The 15,692-nt window shown below is 55.6% G+C and overlaps 1 protein-coding gene across 4 annotated transcripts in view; it reads right to left on the bottom strand.

The window, feature by feature from the left end:
• The window catches only part of RORC (RAR related orphan receptor C), a 66,335-nt gene that overhangs the window by 8,435 nt on the left and 42,208 nt on the right, over positions 1-15,692 (bottom strand). For all 4 annotated transcript variants that reach the window (XM_032767995.2, XM_075071109.1, XM_075071110.1 and 1 more), the window contains 3 exons: positions 3,781-3,866; positions 3,169-3,310; positions 47-580 (listed from right to left, as the gene is read on the bottom strand). In XM_032767995.2, coding sequence (XP_032623886.1) covers positions 47-580; positions 3,169-3,310; positions 3,781-3,866 — 762 coding nt within the window. The remainder of the gene's footprint in view (positions 1-46; positions 581-3,168; positions 3,311-3,780; positions 3,867-15,692) is intronic.

Below are 15,692 nucleotides of genomic sequence, written 5' to 3'. Positions count from 1 at the left end.
AAGGCCGAGGCTGCCGCACTGGGCGTTCCCGCCCCAGGAGACTCACCGATCTCAGTCACCGAGGAATCGGGCGACTCCAGAATGCTGGTGAAGTTGGGACTCGTGTAGAAGTCAACGGTCTCCCCGACGTCGCCCCCGGCCTGGCCCCGCTTGCCCCCGCCGATGTCCAGCCGGGAGAGGTCCGGTGATGCCTGCATCTCCAGGGCGTAGAAGACGCTGGCCCTGCTCTCCATCTTGATCCGCTCGGGGCTGTAGTCCCTGGCAAAGGGGCCGCGCAGATTGTCGCTCAGCCGGCTGTGGCCCTTGGCCAGTCCGTTGGGGTAGGCCAGAGCCACCGTCTCGTCCGGAGACTGGCTCAGCCGCGCCTGTCCGTTCAGGAGGGCCGTGGAGCAACCTGAGGACTCCAGCAGGTCTGGGGAGGAGGCCAGCTTGAGTTGCCCGTTAGCCAGGCCCAGGGAGTAGGCCGGGGCCACCGCTTCGCTGCCTTGCTGCTGCTGCTGTTGCTGCTGCTGCAGCTGCTTCTGCACCTCGGCGTGGAGGCTGTCGCGCTGCTTCTTGGACATGCGGCCGAACTTGACGGCTGGAGAACGAAAGGGCAGGGACGAGTCGAGTCGGGGCTCAGACCGACCCTGTGTTCACGGCCGGAGCCGTTGGGAGGGGCCCTGGGCTCCCTCCCTCCCAGCCGCTTCCCCAGAGATCCTGAGCAGCGGCCTCCATCTCCTGGGAAATCCAGGAGCCATAACAGGGCAGCGGGTCCCATAAGGAGCCTGCAGAGAGCTGCCAGGGACGGAAAGGGCAGAGGAGCCTCTCTCATTGACAATGGCAGAGTCTGGCTCCTTGTGTCTATCAAGACCCACCAAGTTTGTCCTGTTAAGCGAGGGGCCCAGGCAGCACTTGGATGGGATGGGGGGACACCAATGGTGGTGCAGCAGGGGGGTGACTACCTAGCAGGGGTGCTTTCCCCCCAAGTCAGTATTGAACCCCCATCGCTCCCCTCCAGCAGCAAACCACACCAAGCGGACAGGATGCAAGCTGGATCACTAGCGAGCCCTGGGCGTTTTCCCTGGAGCAGGGCTGCAATTCAGGTCATTTACATTCTGCCCCACGGTTCCAATCCCTTTCACTTCTCGCCCCAGGACAACATTGCTCTGTGGCTGCTTGAACCACCAATCGCCGCTCTGGGGCCTTTCATCCCCAAGGATCCCAAAGCATTTTATATCCCCGGTGATCAGCCACCTCTGAAATGCAGCCACCTCAACCACGACCCACCCCAGAGGTGGCTGCATTTCAGAGGTGGCTGATCACCAGGGATATAAAATGCTTTGGGATCCTTGGGGATGAAAGGCCCCAGAGCGGCAATTCGCAGACTTTCTGCCCCCAGAAGCTCCCAGCTTGGCAGCTGCTCCCTCCTCTCCAGCAATCTGGGAAAAGCCAGGGGAGCGACTCCCAGCCTGAGATCCTTCGCACTAGGGAAGCGCCCAGGATCTAGGGCGGGGGACGGCTATCTCAGGATCTTGGGGCACTCACTTGGGAGCGGGGACAACGGTGCGTGCTCTGCGTGTGGTCGCGTGGGTCTGTATGTGGTCGCATGCCTGAGCAGAAGCCTCATCTACCCAGCTGCAGAGAGGAACCGTGGTCGCAGCGAGAGGCTGATCGCATGTGCCACGTGGTAGGGCTCTTTGGCTCTCTCGAGCGACCTACATACTCACCACCGAGAGACACTCAGCTAAAGGCTTGAGCTACTTTTTCCATCCTCCTTGGATTGGGTTGGTGGGGTGTGTGTGTTTGTGTGACTTTCACTCTCCTCCTGGTTGGTTTAACCCCCCTGCCTCCCCCGCTGCCTGGCTCCGGGCTGTGCGCTGACAGTGCTACCTAACCAGCCCGAACTCTCGCTATCTACACTTCTCTTTCACTTCCTTCGGCCTCCGCTTGTCAGCTTTTTTAGCACCTTTAATAATCCCCAGCCCGAGGACTCCTCCTCTGCTAAGAAGTCTGGTGTCGAACCTTTTTATGCCCAGGGGGCGGAAGAGAATGAATGTTTGACCCCTCTCTGGGCTGGAAAGGAAGATGGATCCCATGCTCTTGTTCCAGCTCCTGTGTGCCGCTCTGCTGGCGTTCAGAGGCCTTTGCAGTCCGCAAAAGGGCTGAGGGGGGATTCTGCTGGCTCTGGCGCTGCCTTCCGCAGACCCCGCTCCCACGTCAAGCCTTGGTGTAGGGGGCATGCTGGGGGCAGGGCCAGAGCACATGCAGCTAATGGCTAAGTTGCCCTGTGCCACAAGCCACAGGTAACTCTGCAGAAGCTGCCATAACTTAGAGAGAGTTTGGCCCACTGGTTCAGGTGCTTGGTCTCTCTGTGCCTCAGTTTCCCCATCTGCACAATAGGGATAATAGCACAGACATAGAGGCCAGCTAGGCTGCTCCAGGTTACACTGGGAGGTGCTTTCAACCCTAAGAACAGTGTAGAAGGAAGAGGGTGGGCACCTGGGCGGCAGGTTCTCACCAGCACCTGCAGGGGGTGCAGCTTAAACTCTCACCCATGGAGCCTCTTAAACTGGAGAATTTGGGATTGTGACAGAAGCCGGCTGCTGTTTGTCTAGCAGCATGGTGATAAATGACTTGTGGTCAAAGAGAAACATTTCTACAGAAAAAAAATCTCTTTCTCTATGACATTTTTCAGTTTTTTAAACCAAAAACTGATCAATTTTTGGTCAAGAACTGAACATTTTTGGTTAAAATGTTTTACTTTCAACAAAAAATTGGGGTTTTTTTGTTTTTTTGTTTGTTTTTTTTACTGAAAACCACATTTAACACACCCCACCCAAAAACCGTTTTTAGTTTTTTGTTGAAAAACTCCAAATGCAGCTGATACCAGCCACTGTCAGAGATGAGAGACTGGGTTAGATGGACTAAACGGCAGAAGCAAAAGAAATCTCCATATTTTTACAGTCAGAGCCAGGTATTTTTAACTTCAGGGCACAAGAAATGAGTCAAATGCAGGGACCTGTGGGGAGGGAGGCAGCAGCTGTTTTAAGAGATCCTTCACTCAGCACTGAAATGCATCCACTTCTGGGGTGGGGCCTGGCAGCTGTTTAAACAGGGATCCTTCACTCAGCACTGAAATGCAGCCACCTCTGGGTTGGAGCGTGGCAGCTGTTTCAAACATCTTACCATCTCGGGACATCCCCAAGCTGAGGCATTTCTGCAGCCGGCAGTGCTGGCAGCGGTTGCGGCTGGTCCGGTCGATCTGGCAGTTCTGCTGGCGTGTGCAGGAGTACGTCACGTTGCCCTGCTGGCTTCTGCGGAAAAACCCCTGAAACAACAGGTTGGGGAGAGAGAGACACACAAACTGACCACGGCGGCTCAGCGGCTTGCGTGTGAAGCCAACTGGGGATGCCAACGCCCGGGGAGGAGCATCTGCGGCATAAAATCAACACAGTGGCTCGTGCTGACTGGTCTCAGGGCTGAACAAGCCATGATGGACCGATCTCTGCCCGGGTGTGGCGGTAATGGGCCCAGGGGCCAGGGCATGCTTGCTTAGCTGCTGGGCGGGTGCAAAGCAGAGCCAGAACTCCAGTGGTCCCGCAGACCCTGGGCAGCATCTGCTCCACAGCTGGCCCACGGCCCCTTGCAGGGGCTGGCGCTGTTCCAGGGCTCTGTGTATTTGGCACCACTAAGGGAATTGGAAAGGAATCCCACACCCGGGGCGCCCCCTGGTGGCAGAGATCAGGCAAGCGGGGGCAGGATGGCGCAGTGGGAGTGGGGATTTGGGGTGTTGTTCACCTTGCAGCCTTCACAGGTGATGACCCCGTAGTGAATCCCTGACGATTTGTCCCCGCAGATCTTACACGGGATCACTTCTATTTGCGCTAGGATTGAGAGAGAGAGAGGGATCATGAGTGCTGTCCTTGCTTGGCTCTTTGGCACTGTCGTCTAATGCTCCTTAGAGCAGTGGGGTGGGGGTGCTGAGAGTCAGGACTCCTGGGTTCCATTCCCAGCTTTGGGAGGGGAGCGGGGCCTAGTGGCTTAGAGCTGGGGAGGGAGGCTGGGAGCCAGGACTCCTGGGTTCTGTTAAACATACCCTCTCAATGAACCCCGAGGGGTGACCCCATTTAAGAGAGAGCAGAGCTGGGGTCCTTAAATGGCTAAATCAGCCACCAGGATTGCGGGTGGAGCCTTTATGTGAATAAACTAGCTTGGCTGGAAGCTGGTGCCCACAGAGAGGAAGGATTTACCTTGCCAACTCCCCAGGAAAGTGCTGCGTGTTACGCAGAGTTTGCCCACACTGGGGCACCCTCGTCTCACATTTCCTCCCATGCCCGGATTCCACGGACTGGCCAGGGCGCAGGGGCGCTTGCCCGGCTGGATACCAATTTGTAGGGATTGCAGTGCGCTGGGGTAACCCGACCAGCAACTGGCTGCTGGGGCTGTCACTCAGACAGCATACCTCTGCTAATCCCACCCCTGCCTTCCAGCCAGCTGCCAAACTCAGCAGGGAGAGAGGGGCAGAGCCCAGCCACACTCCCAGTGGCCTCGGGAGGGAGGGAGAGGGGTCGATTTCACTGATTGGGAAACTGAGGCACAGGGAGCAGCAAGGACTTGCTCAAGCACAGAGCAAGGCAGGGGCAGAGCTGGGAATGGAACCCAGGAGTCCTGGCTCCCAGCCCGCTGAGAATCAGCAACAGAAACCTGCCAGGATCCTGATATCCTAACACCTCATACACCCCATCCCACTCTCCCTCTGAAGGCAGAGCACAGAACCCAGGAGTCCTGACACCCAGCCCACTGTTCTAACCACTAGGCAGCGTGGCTCCGTAGCACATCCCTCTGCATGACGAAGCTTTCTCCGAGCCAGGCCGTGGTGTAGGGCTGGTGCTGGCTGATCTAGCCAAGGGCGCAGGGTGGGGAAAGCCAGGGAGAAAGGGAGGCCACAAGAGGGAGCCAGGGCAGGAAGGCGACCCCAGACAATCACCCAAGAGCCACCTAACTAGGGTCCCCATCTCCACCCTTCGGCGGGACTGTGGAGAGAACAACACGCAGCTGGAGCTCTGGATGGGCCAGGGCACAAGTTTCCTGGAGGGCAGGGAGGGCCATGGGGCTGAGGGCCCATCCGGGAGGGCAGCAGATCGTCTTGGGTGCTGGGAAAAACCGGCAAGTCGCAGACTGGCAATAGCCCTAAGCATCCTGCCCCCTCCCCCCGGAGATTATCGTCACATGATGGCCGGTTACATAACCTGGAGATCATCTCATAATCGGCCAGCCAGGCCTGCCCTTAACCCCTTCGCAGGCAACTGCTGCCTGGGCATTCTGCTCGCCAGGGGGTTTTCCTTAGGGAGCTGGATAGGCAGCCCTGGCACTCCCCTTTGAGTGCTAGGAACAGAACCCAGGAGTCCTGGCTCCCAGCCTCCCCGGCACACCCTGCTGTAACCACTGGTGAGAAATACCTGAGACAGACACAAATCCTCTCAGAAGATACTGAGACGCCTAGGATCTTGCGGTAATAAGCAGGGGTGTATTGTGGGGATAAAGGCTGGATAAAGGCATAGACCCCGTAGTCTGTCCTAAGGCCCCAGCTGCTGGAATTAGGGGATGAGCGCTGAAATTCAGCTTTCATTTAAAAAAGAAAAGTTACTCCTCAAGGACGTACAGAAAAGCTTGAAAACGGGCCCCGAGTACAACCAATGCCTGCCCGAATCTGCAGACAGCCTACACCAACAGCTCGGAGAGGTGTGAACAGCCTCATTTCCGGGGGAGTCAAACCTGCTGCTGGCCCGAAGAGGGGCGGGGCTGCCGTTTGGGGTGGGGCTATGGCTGTGCATGTGTCAGGCCCTAGACTGCCGTTCAGGGAATCCGGTGCGGGGTAAACTTTTCCCAGAAGGGCAAGAAAATCTACCACCGAAATAACTCCTGCAAATCCCCCAGGCCTGTCACTGCTAGGGAGTGGGGGTTGGCGCACAATTTTAAAGGAGGGTCGGGACTTTGAATAAACAGCCTGGAGCAAACCAAGGAATCGCGCCCGGCTCGTGCGTACACACCCAGGGTCCGACCAGTGTCACTGGGGCTTAGAGTCTTTGGCTCCGAGTATCCGAGGGTCGAGGCCCATGGGTTGGGAGCTCTGCTGACAGAAAAGTGTTTGTGGGGACTGATGCACTGAGTTCCCTGCTGCTTTGTGGCAAGAACGTGATGCCAAAAATTAAGCTGGAAAGGGGGAGAGAGATGGTATGTGAGGCAGATGACTGGGAATCTGGGTCCTGGGTTCTATCCCCAGCTCTGAGAAGGGAGTGGGGTCTAGTGGTTAGAGAAGGGGGGCTGAGAGCCAGGACTTCTGGGTTCTATCATCAGCTCTGGGTGGGGAGTGGGGTCTAGTGGTTAGAGCGGGGTGATGGGGCATCAGGACTCCTGGGATCCATGCCGAGCTATGGGAGGGGCTGATCCAACAGGGATGAGAAGCAGGACAGCAGCTTCTGCGTCTTCCTAACCCCCCTGGGCCTCTGGTCATGGGGAGCTGTGAGTATCAAAGAGCTCTGAGTCCTTCAGATGAAAGCCCCTTGCAAAGGGCCATGTATAACCACAGCTCACACCTTCCAGGCCCAACGGCTGCTTTCCCGAGCGTCTCCTCCCCGCCCCCCGCAGGCAGCCGCCTGGCACAGGCCCAGCTCCTGCGCTAGTTTGCTCTGCGATACGCCAGGCGCCCATTTGGTTTGTTCTTCCTCTCTAGAGCTTCCCTTATCGATGTCTCCCTCCCCCCCCCCCCCACTGTGTAATGAACCAGGCGATCGGCGCCCTAAATAAGGACCGAGAACTCGTCCCCCTATCGTCTTCGAAACCTCAGCAGGCAGCAGATTGCCTGACGCTAACCCACAACTGGGACGCACCTCCTACCACGCAGGAAGGCAGAAACTTCTCCAGGGCAGAGAAATCTCACAGCCTCCCCTCCACTGCTCACCACACAACAACAGGTGAAAACCCCTACCTGCTGCTTGCAGGCAGGTACCAGTAAACAACTCCCCATCACCCCCCGGCAGGAGCGAGCTAATGGGGCCACGGGGCGGGGGAAGCACCATAACTTTCCATCGGCACAAACACGCTGATACAGGGCTTTACAGGCCCCATGAAGCTAAGGGAGAGAGGCTAGTAAATCACAGGCTCCAGGGCTATTGCATGGGCAGGGGTCAGGAAGGGAGTTGCTTCTCTCCTAGCCTCCAGCCAAAGCAGGACATGGGACTAGATGGAATCGGCAGGGTTGCAAGTGGGGCCAGATCCTGGCTTCGATGAATCACAAATGTTTGATCTGCCCTGTCTAGTCCACTCCCTTCGGCCTTTTGAGGTGTGATTCAGCCGGGGGGAGGGGTTTGATGGGTTGGATCACAGAACCCCACTGGGGGCTGCCAACTCATGTGCCAAGACTACTTCTGCCACTGCTTTCCCTGCCAGCTTGGGACTCGAGCACCCTGTCTTGTTGAGCCAGACATGCCCCTCTGCTCCAACACAGACCCAGGGTCTGAACCACGTGCCCCAAAGCTGCAGACTTAACTGAAAGCAGCTTATGAAGTGTTCCTGTCTTTAACGCTCAGATGCCCAACTCCCAATGGGGTCTAAACCCAAATAAAGCTTATGCAGGGTAAACTCAAACTGTTCGCCCTCTATCACACTGATAGAGAGATATGCACAGCTGTTTGCCCCCTCACCTCCAGGTATTAATACGTACTCTGGGTTAGTTAATAAGTAAAAAGTGATTTTATTAAATACAAAAAGTAGGATTTAAGTGGTTCCAAGTGGTGACAGACAGAGCAAAGTGAAACTACTGAGCAAAATAAAACAAAACACTCAAGTCTAAGCCTAGTAGAGTAATAAAACTGAATACAGATACAATCTCACCCTCAGAGATATAGTAATATCTGGAGATCTACCTATCTCATAGAACTGGAAGGGACCCCAAAAGGTCCTCGAGTCCAGCCCCCTGCCTTCACTAGCAGGACCAAGTACTGATTTTGCCCCAGATCCCTAGGTCAGTGGCTCTCAAACTTTTTTACTAGTGACCCCTTTCACGTAGCAAGCCTCTGAGTGCGACCCTCCCTTATAAATTAAAAACACTTTTTATATATTTAACACCATCAGAAATGCTGGAGGCAAAGCGGGGTTTTGGGGTGGAGGTTGACAGCTCGCGACCTCGCATGTAATAACCTCGTGACCCCCCGACCCCTAGTTTGAGAACTCCTGCCCTAGGTGGTCCCCTCAAGGATTGAACTCTCAACCCTGGGTTTAGCAGGCCAATGCTCAATGTTTCTGCTTTGAGCAGGGGGTTGGACTTGATGACCTTCTAAGGTCCCTTCCCACCCAGATAGTCTATGATTCTTTCACAGACTGGACGCCTTCTAGTCTGGGCACAATCCTTTCCCCTAGTACAGCCCTTGCCTAGCTACCACCTGAGCTGGAACGATTTCTCATGGTGGCTGCCCCCTTTATTCTGTCCAACCCACTTACATATCTTTTGCATAAGGCGGGAATCCTTTGTCCCTCTGGGTTCCCACCCCTCTTTCTCAGTGGAAAAACACCATGTTAAAGATGTTCACATGTCACTGTAAGACCCCCAAGCCTTCATTCCCCCCAGCCTGGCTCACAGGAAGGCCTGCCTGCAAACAGAGCCATCCACAGTCAATTGTCCTGGTTGATGGGAGCCATCAAGATTCCAGAGCACCATCAATGGTCCACACTTTGGATAATTACAATAGGCGCTCAGAGCTATATTTCATATTTCTAGTTTCAGATACATTTATACAAATAGGATGACCAACTCAGTAGAATGTTAGCTTTGTAATGATACCTCACAAGAGATCTTTTGTATGAAGCATATTTTAGTTACATTATATTCACACTCATCAGCATACTTCCAGAAAATCATACAGTGTGCAACGTCACAAGGGGGTCAGGGCAAGGTGGGTCCATGGTCTGATCTGCTGCCGTGGGGAGCTGAGAGAGCAGGCGGGATGGAGCGCTGAGATGCCCTGGCGTGGCTGCGGCGAGATGGGCTGAATCTCGCTTGACCCAGGCCCTTCCCCTTGGCTTGACACACGCAGCAACACCAGAGCTCCTAGCCCGCTGCAACCACGGAGGCACCCAGAAGCCTTTTTCACCCTGAAGGCCCTCCCCACCCCTGTTGCCGTTCTATAAGCCACATCCCCCGCTGGGCCGTGGCTCGTTAGAGAAACAGCAGTATTCATAGGTTACCCCATCCAGGATGGATTTATTAACTAAATTAGCAAGGAGCGACCCAGACTGCGGCTGCAAGGAGACTGATGCAAAAAGGAGCATGTGTGAGAACATCTGCAGTTGGCCCTGACCTGAGATACTAAGGCCCTGATCCTTGAAGGGATTTAGGGGCCTAACTCCCATTGGTGGAGTCATAATGGAGACTGACTTCCCCTCTCCAGGTGGGTAGAGGGTACCATGTGTCTGGCCCTCACCCTGATGCTGCCTGTGGGAGCTGTGGACAAGCTGCGGGTGTCATTCACCAGGACCAAGTACACTCAGACGATCCAGGCACCCCGGAGAAAACAGGGCTCTGCAGACCATTAAAAAGGAGCAGAGAATTAGCCCAAATGCAGGGACTTCTGTGCCGTTACACCAGGGGTTCCTTTGGGCTCAGTACCGCTGCTCTGTGCTTACATCACACACTGCGTGTGTACAATTGGTGCGCACACACCTGCACACTCTCAACTCCCCTCGACCCACTTCTTCCCCCAGCACAGAATTAGCCTGCGGAACTCGCCGAGACAAGATCTCCCCGAAGCCAAGAGCTTCGCAGCACAGTAGAAGGGGCTGGACTCTTATGGGGCTAACGAGAATAGCCAGAGTTACAATAGCAAGCGAGGGAAGGGATGTCGACTCTCCTGCATCAGGGCAACAGCTAAGCCTGGGATCAGGAAGGGAATTCTTTCAGGTTGCCCTAACGCAGCCGGGGCCAGCTTTTGCATGCTGATACATTCCTGTATTTCCTTAAACAACACGGGGGCTAGTAAGTTTGTCTGATAACAATCATCCTCTATCCTACGCATTCCATTTCCTCTCTGCAACCACCCACTGCTCAGACCCAACGAGAAGAAAAAACCACAAGCTTCAATTGATTCGCCTCTAACCTCACAACAGAATGATTGTAATTTTTTTCTTTTTTTGGTCTTTTCAATCTATCTATAGCAAATTAAATCGGTGGGAATGGGCTCCGGGTTTGACTCAGAAACAGGAACCCAGTGCCTGACTTAGTCAAAAAACTCAAAAGCCAGAGAGCAAGCTGCCAGTAACTCACATTTTCAGGTGATGGCTGATGCCAGTAAATTCGACCTGAGAAAGGTCAGCGAGGTCTCAGGCGAAATCCCCCACAGCAACCCCATAATTGACGTGTGATGCCCGCGGGTGTCTGAGTAAGATGATGAAGCCAAGACTTCGGAGGGAAGGAAGCAACAACGGGCCCCTCCACCAAAAAAAAAAAAAAAAATCCTTTGATACCAAAAAAGTGCAGCGTAACCTGGCCGGGAACCAGCCCCGGCCAATGTTCCTGATTTTAACCACCGAGGGGCATCAGCGGGCGGGTCCGTGTCACGCTTCCCGTGGCGTCATGGGAAGTTCCACGCGCCCGCGGTGGGGGTGGGGTAGGGCAAATGGAACTTACTGATATGGGGGTCACGTGGGAAAACATGCTAAGTCATGAGATGCGAGTAACGGAGTGGGGAAGTGGATGCAGCGTGGGACAGGAAAGCAGGGCTCCGGGAGGCCAATTCTCCCCTCTGCGGCCTTGTCCAGACACACGGGCGACTGCAGTTTAATGCAGAGTGTGGCGTTCAACCCGCTCAAACTAAACCAGCGCAACAGCCCGGGAGGGGCTGCTCTCAGTCTCGTTTAAACCGGCCTACGTTGCATCAATTAGGAGCAGATTCAAGCCACCCATCGGCCGAAATCAGCGTGTTAATTAACGGCTGCTCCCGTCACCTCCAGGGACCTCCAAAACCAAAGGCAGCTCCAGCTAAAGAGCCAGATACACATCCTAAGGGGGCCATGGACCATGCACAGGCCAGCGGCTCCCATGTGGACAAAGCTCGGTGCCAGCTGGGGCTCCCAGCTTTAGCATGGCTGGTTAGCTGAGTCTCCAAGCCCCACGTCCTCAAAGGGACGCAGGCTCCTTGCCAGTGAAAGTGAGGAGCCCACAGACCATTGAGAATCCAGGTCCACATCCTCCCCATCTGCCATGTTGCTATTTAACCCGCTCCTGCCCCCTCAGGCTTTGCTGGCCCATCGGGGATGGCACGGCCTACTTAAACCTGTGCATGCTGCGCCTTATGCTGGCTTCGTTCGCCCAAGGGGCATACGCCAAGCTGGGGCCGGCCAGGACCTGGCCTGGGAGAAGGGAAAGCCGGACATGCTCAGTGCTGCTATGGAGCTGAGGGGCATATGCCCTGCAGAGTGGGTGCACTGGAGAGGCACAGAGGTAGCAGGGCCAGAAATGGCTCAACCGCTGCTGCCCCAGCCCGCAGGAGAAGAAGGATGGCCCAGTGGTTAGGCAAGTAGGCCAGCCGTGGGCCTAGCTTGACCACAGGCTCCCTGGGCGACCTTCTCTGTGGCTCGGTTCCCTGTCTGTGCGAGGCAATAGCCTGCTGCCCAGCGGTGTTGTGCAATGTGCCGTGTTTACACTCAAGAGGGGAGGGAGCCCAACAGGGTGACCTGACAGCAAGTGTGAAAAATAGGGATGCGGGTTGGGGAGGTAAAAGGAGCCTATATAAGAAAAAGAACCAAAAATCGGGACGTCTGGTCACCCTAGAGCCCAAGCCCAGATGCTATGGGGATGGGCCCAGGTAGAGGGATTTCTCTCTATTCTTCCTCCTCTCTTATAAGCTACTCAGTTGGTCACGACCCTTTCAGCACCCAGTCACCTCTGCTCCACGGCTTGGAGAGCGACGGGACGCATGAGGGCAGCCCCGGCCCCCAAGGGGCCCTGGTCTCACGCTGGAGCCCCTTGGTGCTATTTCAGTACACAGCCTAAACTCTGAGGATCCCTTGCAAAACTCTCAAAGCTTACGCAGGTGTTCACACTAATTGGAGAGTGGGGGGACTAGTGGTGAGAGCAGGGGACTCCAGGGTTCGTCTCCCAGCTGTCAGGGGCAGTGGGATCTAGTGGTTAGATCAGAAGACTGGTAATCAGGACATCTGGGTTCTTTTCTCAGCTCTGGGAGGTAGTGGGTTGAGTAGCTAGAGTAGGGGTGAGAGGGAATCAGGACACCTTGGCTGCATTGCCCGCTAAATTACTGGGCAAGCCGCTCCCCACTTCCCTGTGCCTCAGCTTCCCCGCCTGTAAAATGGAGCTCGTACGGGTTACAGGGTACTTTGAGAGCCTCAGCTGAAGGTCACTCCTGGCCTCTACAATGCTGAGCAGTCACTGGTTTCCTTGCCCTCCTCCCAGTCAGAAGTTGAGCCTTTTAGATGAGCTGCACAAGAACCTGGTGGATCCATACTTTAACTGGTGGTTTAACACCTCCCCCCGCCCCACTTTTCAAAAGCATGAGGCTGTGGAGGTTGTGGTTCTGGCCGTGGGGCGCCCAGGGCTGTTTAGCGGTGACCCCTGCCCTGAGTTCCAGGAAAGATCAGCATATTTACATATTAATAGAAAACAGAAAAACGTCCGTGCAGCAGCCACCATGGGGAGGGGCTGATCAGATCACAGGTTGCTTTGAAGTTCAGTGTGTTTCCCTTCCCCACTCCTCCGGACCATGGGCAGAACCTATGGGGCATTCGTGACCTACCAGCAAAGCCATAGCCAGCAAAATAATCCTAGCTCCCTGGCCCTTAGATCTCACTGCACTCTGCATAAGGAGGGAATGCCTCAGATGGGGAAACTGAGGCACGGAGCATGGAAGAGTCTTGCCCAAGGTCACGCATATTGGATATAGAACCCGAGTCCAGACGCCCTGCCCCCTCCTGCTCCAACCACTAGGCACAACTCCCTTCCCACAGCTGGGAAGAGAACCCAGGAGTCCTGACTCCCAGCCCCCTGCCCCTCCTCTAGTCACTAGACCCCACCCCCCACCCCGAGCAGGGAAGAGAACCCAGGAGTCCTGACTTCCAGACAGCTGCTCTAGTAAACCCTCCTGTTTAATGTTTACTTGATGGTGTTGATTGCTTTAGTTGCGGAAAATTAAGATTTACCTTCACACTCAAAGGCCAAAATTAAACCCCTAGACCTCAGATTTTGGTGTCCAATGTGACCTGCTTTGCTGAGGAGCCACAAACCGCACAGCTCAGCGCCTTTGCAAACTGGGTCCCTTGCACAGAGATGGCTCGTTATGAAATGCGGGAGCCTAACGTGAGGGATGGAAATGTCAACCTCAGCACCCGAGCAGAATCTGTCAGAAGGGGGCAGGGCCAGGACTCCTGGGTTCCTTCCACAGGTCTGGGAGCGGAATCTCGTCGTTGCAGGGAGGGTGCCTGGCTGCCAGGGATGCGTGGGTGCGGGGTGTGTGTGTGTGTGTTACATGAGGCTTGGTTAATACCAGCTGACTGATGTGTCCTAACAAAACGTTACAGCACCGGGGCCAAGGCAGACTCGTAAAACAGAACTGAGCAACTCAGCAGCCCTGGAGGAAAGCCAGGGGCAGGGCAGGGTGGAGGAGGGTTATCCCCTGTGCAAGCAGGTGCCCCTCCCCTCACCTGGCACCAACAGGGGCTGGCTTCCTTGCCAAGCTGAGTTGCAGGCTCTTCACAGGCTGGGGCATCCCTGCTGGTTTGTTGATAGAAAGCAGCCACTGGCAGAGTCAGGAATAGAACCCAGGAGTCCTGACCCTTGGCTCTCATCACCAGCCTGGACCAAACTTCCTTCCAGAGCCTGGAACCGAACCCAGAACTCTTGGCTCTCTCAGCCCCACCCCGTACACTCTCCTCTTTCCCAGTTAGCCCCAACAGGCCTGTCCAATCTGTGTCCCCCGTTCCCCATCCAGCGCTAAAGAGCTGACAATCTGAGGGCTGAGTGACTCTGGCGGGGTTGGCTGCCTCCTCGAATGCAGAGCCCAGACCAGTTCAGAGAGGGCAGGTGCCCGCCTGCTGTTGTGGCCAGCTCCCTGCTTGCTGCCCGCGTGGCATGGAACCAGGGCAGGCTGATAGCCCCATCTCCCACTGCCCACGTCGGTGCACCTTCTGCCATCCCGTCTGCTCGCCACGGAGGGGCCCAAGTCAGACCTGCAAAGGGAGGCTGCGGCTGGAGCTTAGCTGTGGTGCTCATGCCGGCTGGCTGTGAGGCTGGAGGAGATGGCCTACCTGGAGCCAGGCGACACAGGGAGGGTCAGGCCTGGGACTCCCTACTGCCACAGGGAACTCACAGCCTGACACGCGCCGCCTTCCTGGCCTCCCGACAGACTCCTCAGGGGAATTTAACTCTCAGAGGCCGAGGCTAATGTGAGGTGACTTGAGTCCATTCTGCAGTGTGGGCACAGAGGCTGTAGCAGGAAGGCAGCATGGCCTAATGGATAGAGTCCTGGAGCGGGGATCCCCCTACCCTGCATACACAGCTCTGACCGCAGCATGCAGAGAAAACCCCTGGGTTCGCTTTGATCTCAGCAGTTCGAATACCAGCAGCGACGAAGCCCTGGATGCATGGGCTCACCGCTCGAGGACGTACCCAGGATTCCCAGCACCCTCATACAGCCTGTGCTGCTTCCCTGCTGTTGGCAATGGAGCCGGCTAGATCAAAGCTAGCAGGGATATGCCTACACGTGCTGCAGTCATGCCTCGGACTGCAGCATGGACAGACTCTCAGACTCAAGAGATCTGGGGTCTATTCACAGCACTACTGCTGGGTGACCTCGGGCAAGCAATTTCCCCTCCCCGTGCCTCGGTTTCCCCAAAATGGAGCTAATGATCCTGACCTCCTTTGGAAAGGGCTTTGAGATGTACTAGTGAAGAGCTTTGTTATCTAGATAAGAGCATGGGGAGGAGTCTTTACTGTTTTCTCCCTGAAATCAGCAAAGACGACAGGCTGTGACCTAACGAGGCACCGTTTGCAACTCTGCCACCTGGACTGGCCTTAGAAAGCAGCCTGCGATACCTTCCGGCAGATCTCTCCAGTGGTGTAGCCGCCCCGCTGACACCCATGTGCTCTCAGTGTCACCAAGCTGGAGAGACAGGCAAAATGCTCTCCCTTGCACACTTCGATCGGGACACCTGCGAGGAAGTCTCACGAGGTGGTTTTTTTTACTTCTCTTGCTCGGCACACAATAACTCGGTGCGGGGCCTGGGACGGGCTGTTTGAGTAAAAGTGACTTATTGGAATGGGTTTGAGCATCCACAAAGGCGGGGTGACTCGTTAACACTTTCCCCACATTAATCAAACTGAAAACACCCGATTACGAACTCATGACGATGTCAAGGCACATTCCACACCCCCAACTAGTTACTCAGCTTTCTGGGTGTCTGCAGAACAAAGCAGATCCCGAGATCTGGGGGCCCCGTGAGACCCACAGCTTCGAAAACAAGCCCACAGGGTCTAGACGTGGAGGCGGTATCTCGGGCTGGGTTTCCCCCCCTAGTCCCCTCAACTTAAAAAGATTGGGGTTTTTTTTAGTTTAGGTTTGGAGATTGAGACAGTGCCTCAGACAGGTGTTGTTCTGGGGGTGCCAAACCAGTCAGGGCAGACAAGACGGGCTGCAGAAAAAAGTCAA

The sequence above is a fragment of the Chelonoidis abingdonii genome, chromosome 11, assembly GCF_003597395.2.
Source record: "Chelonoidis abingdonii isolate Lonesome George chromosome 11, CheloAbing_2.0, whole genome shotgun sequence".
Classification (NCBI taxonomy): Eukaryota; Metazoa; Chordata; order Testudines; family Testudinidae; genus Chelonoidis; species Chelonoidis abingdonii.
The sequence above is the reverse complement of the archived record's forward strand: the minus strand, read 5'-3'. Positions and strand labels throughout refer to the sequence as shown.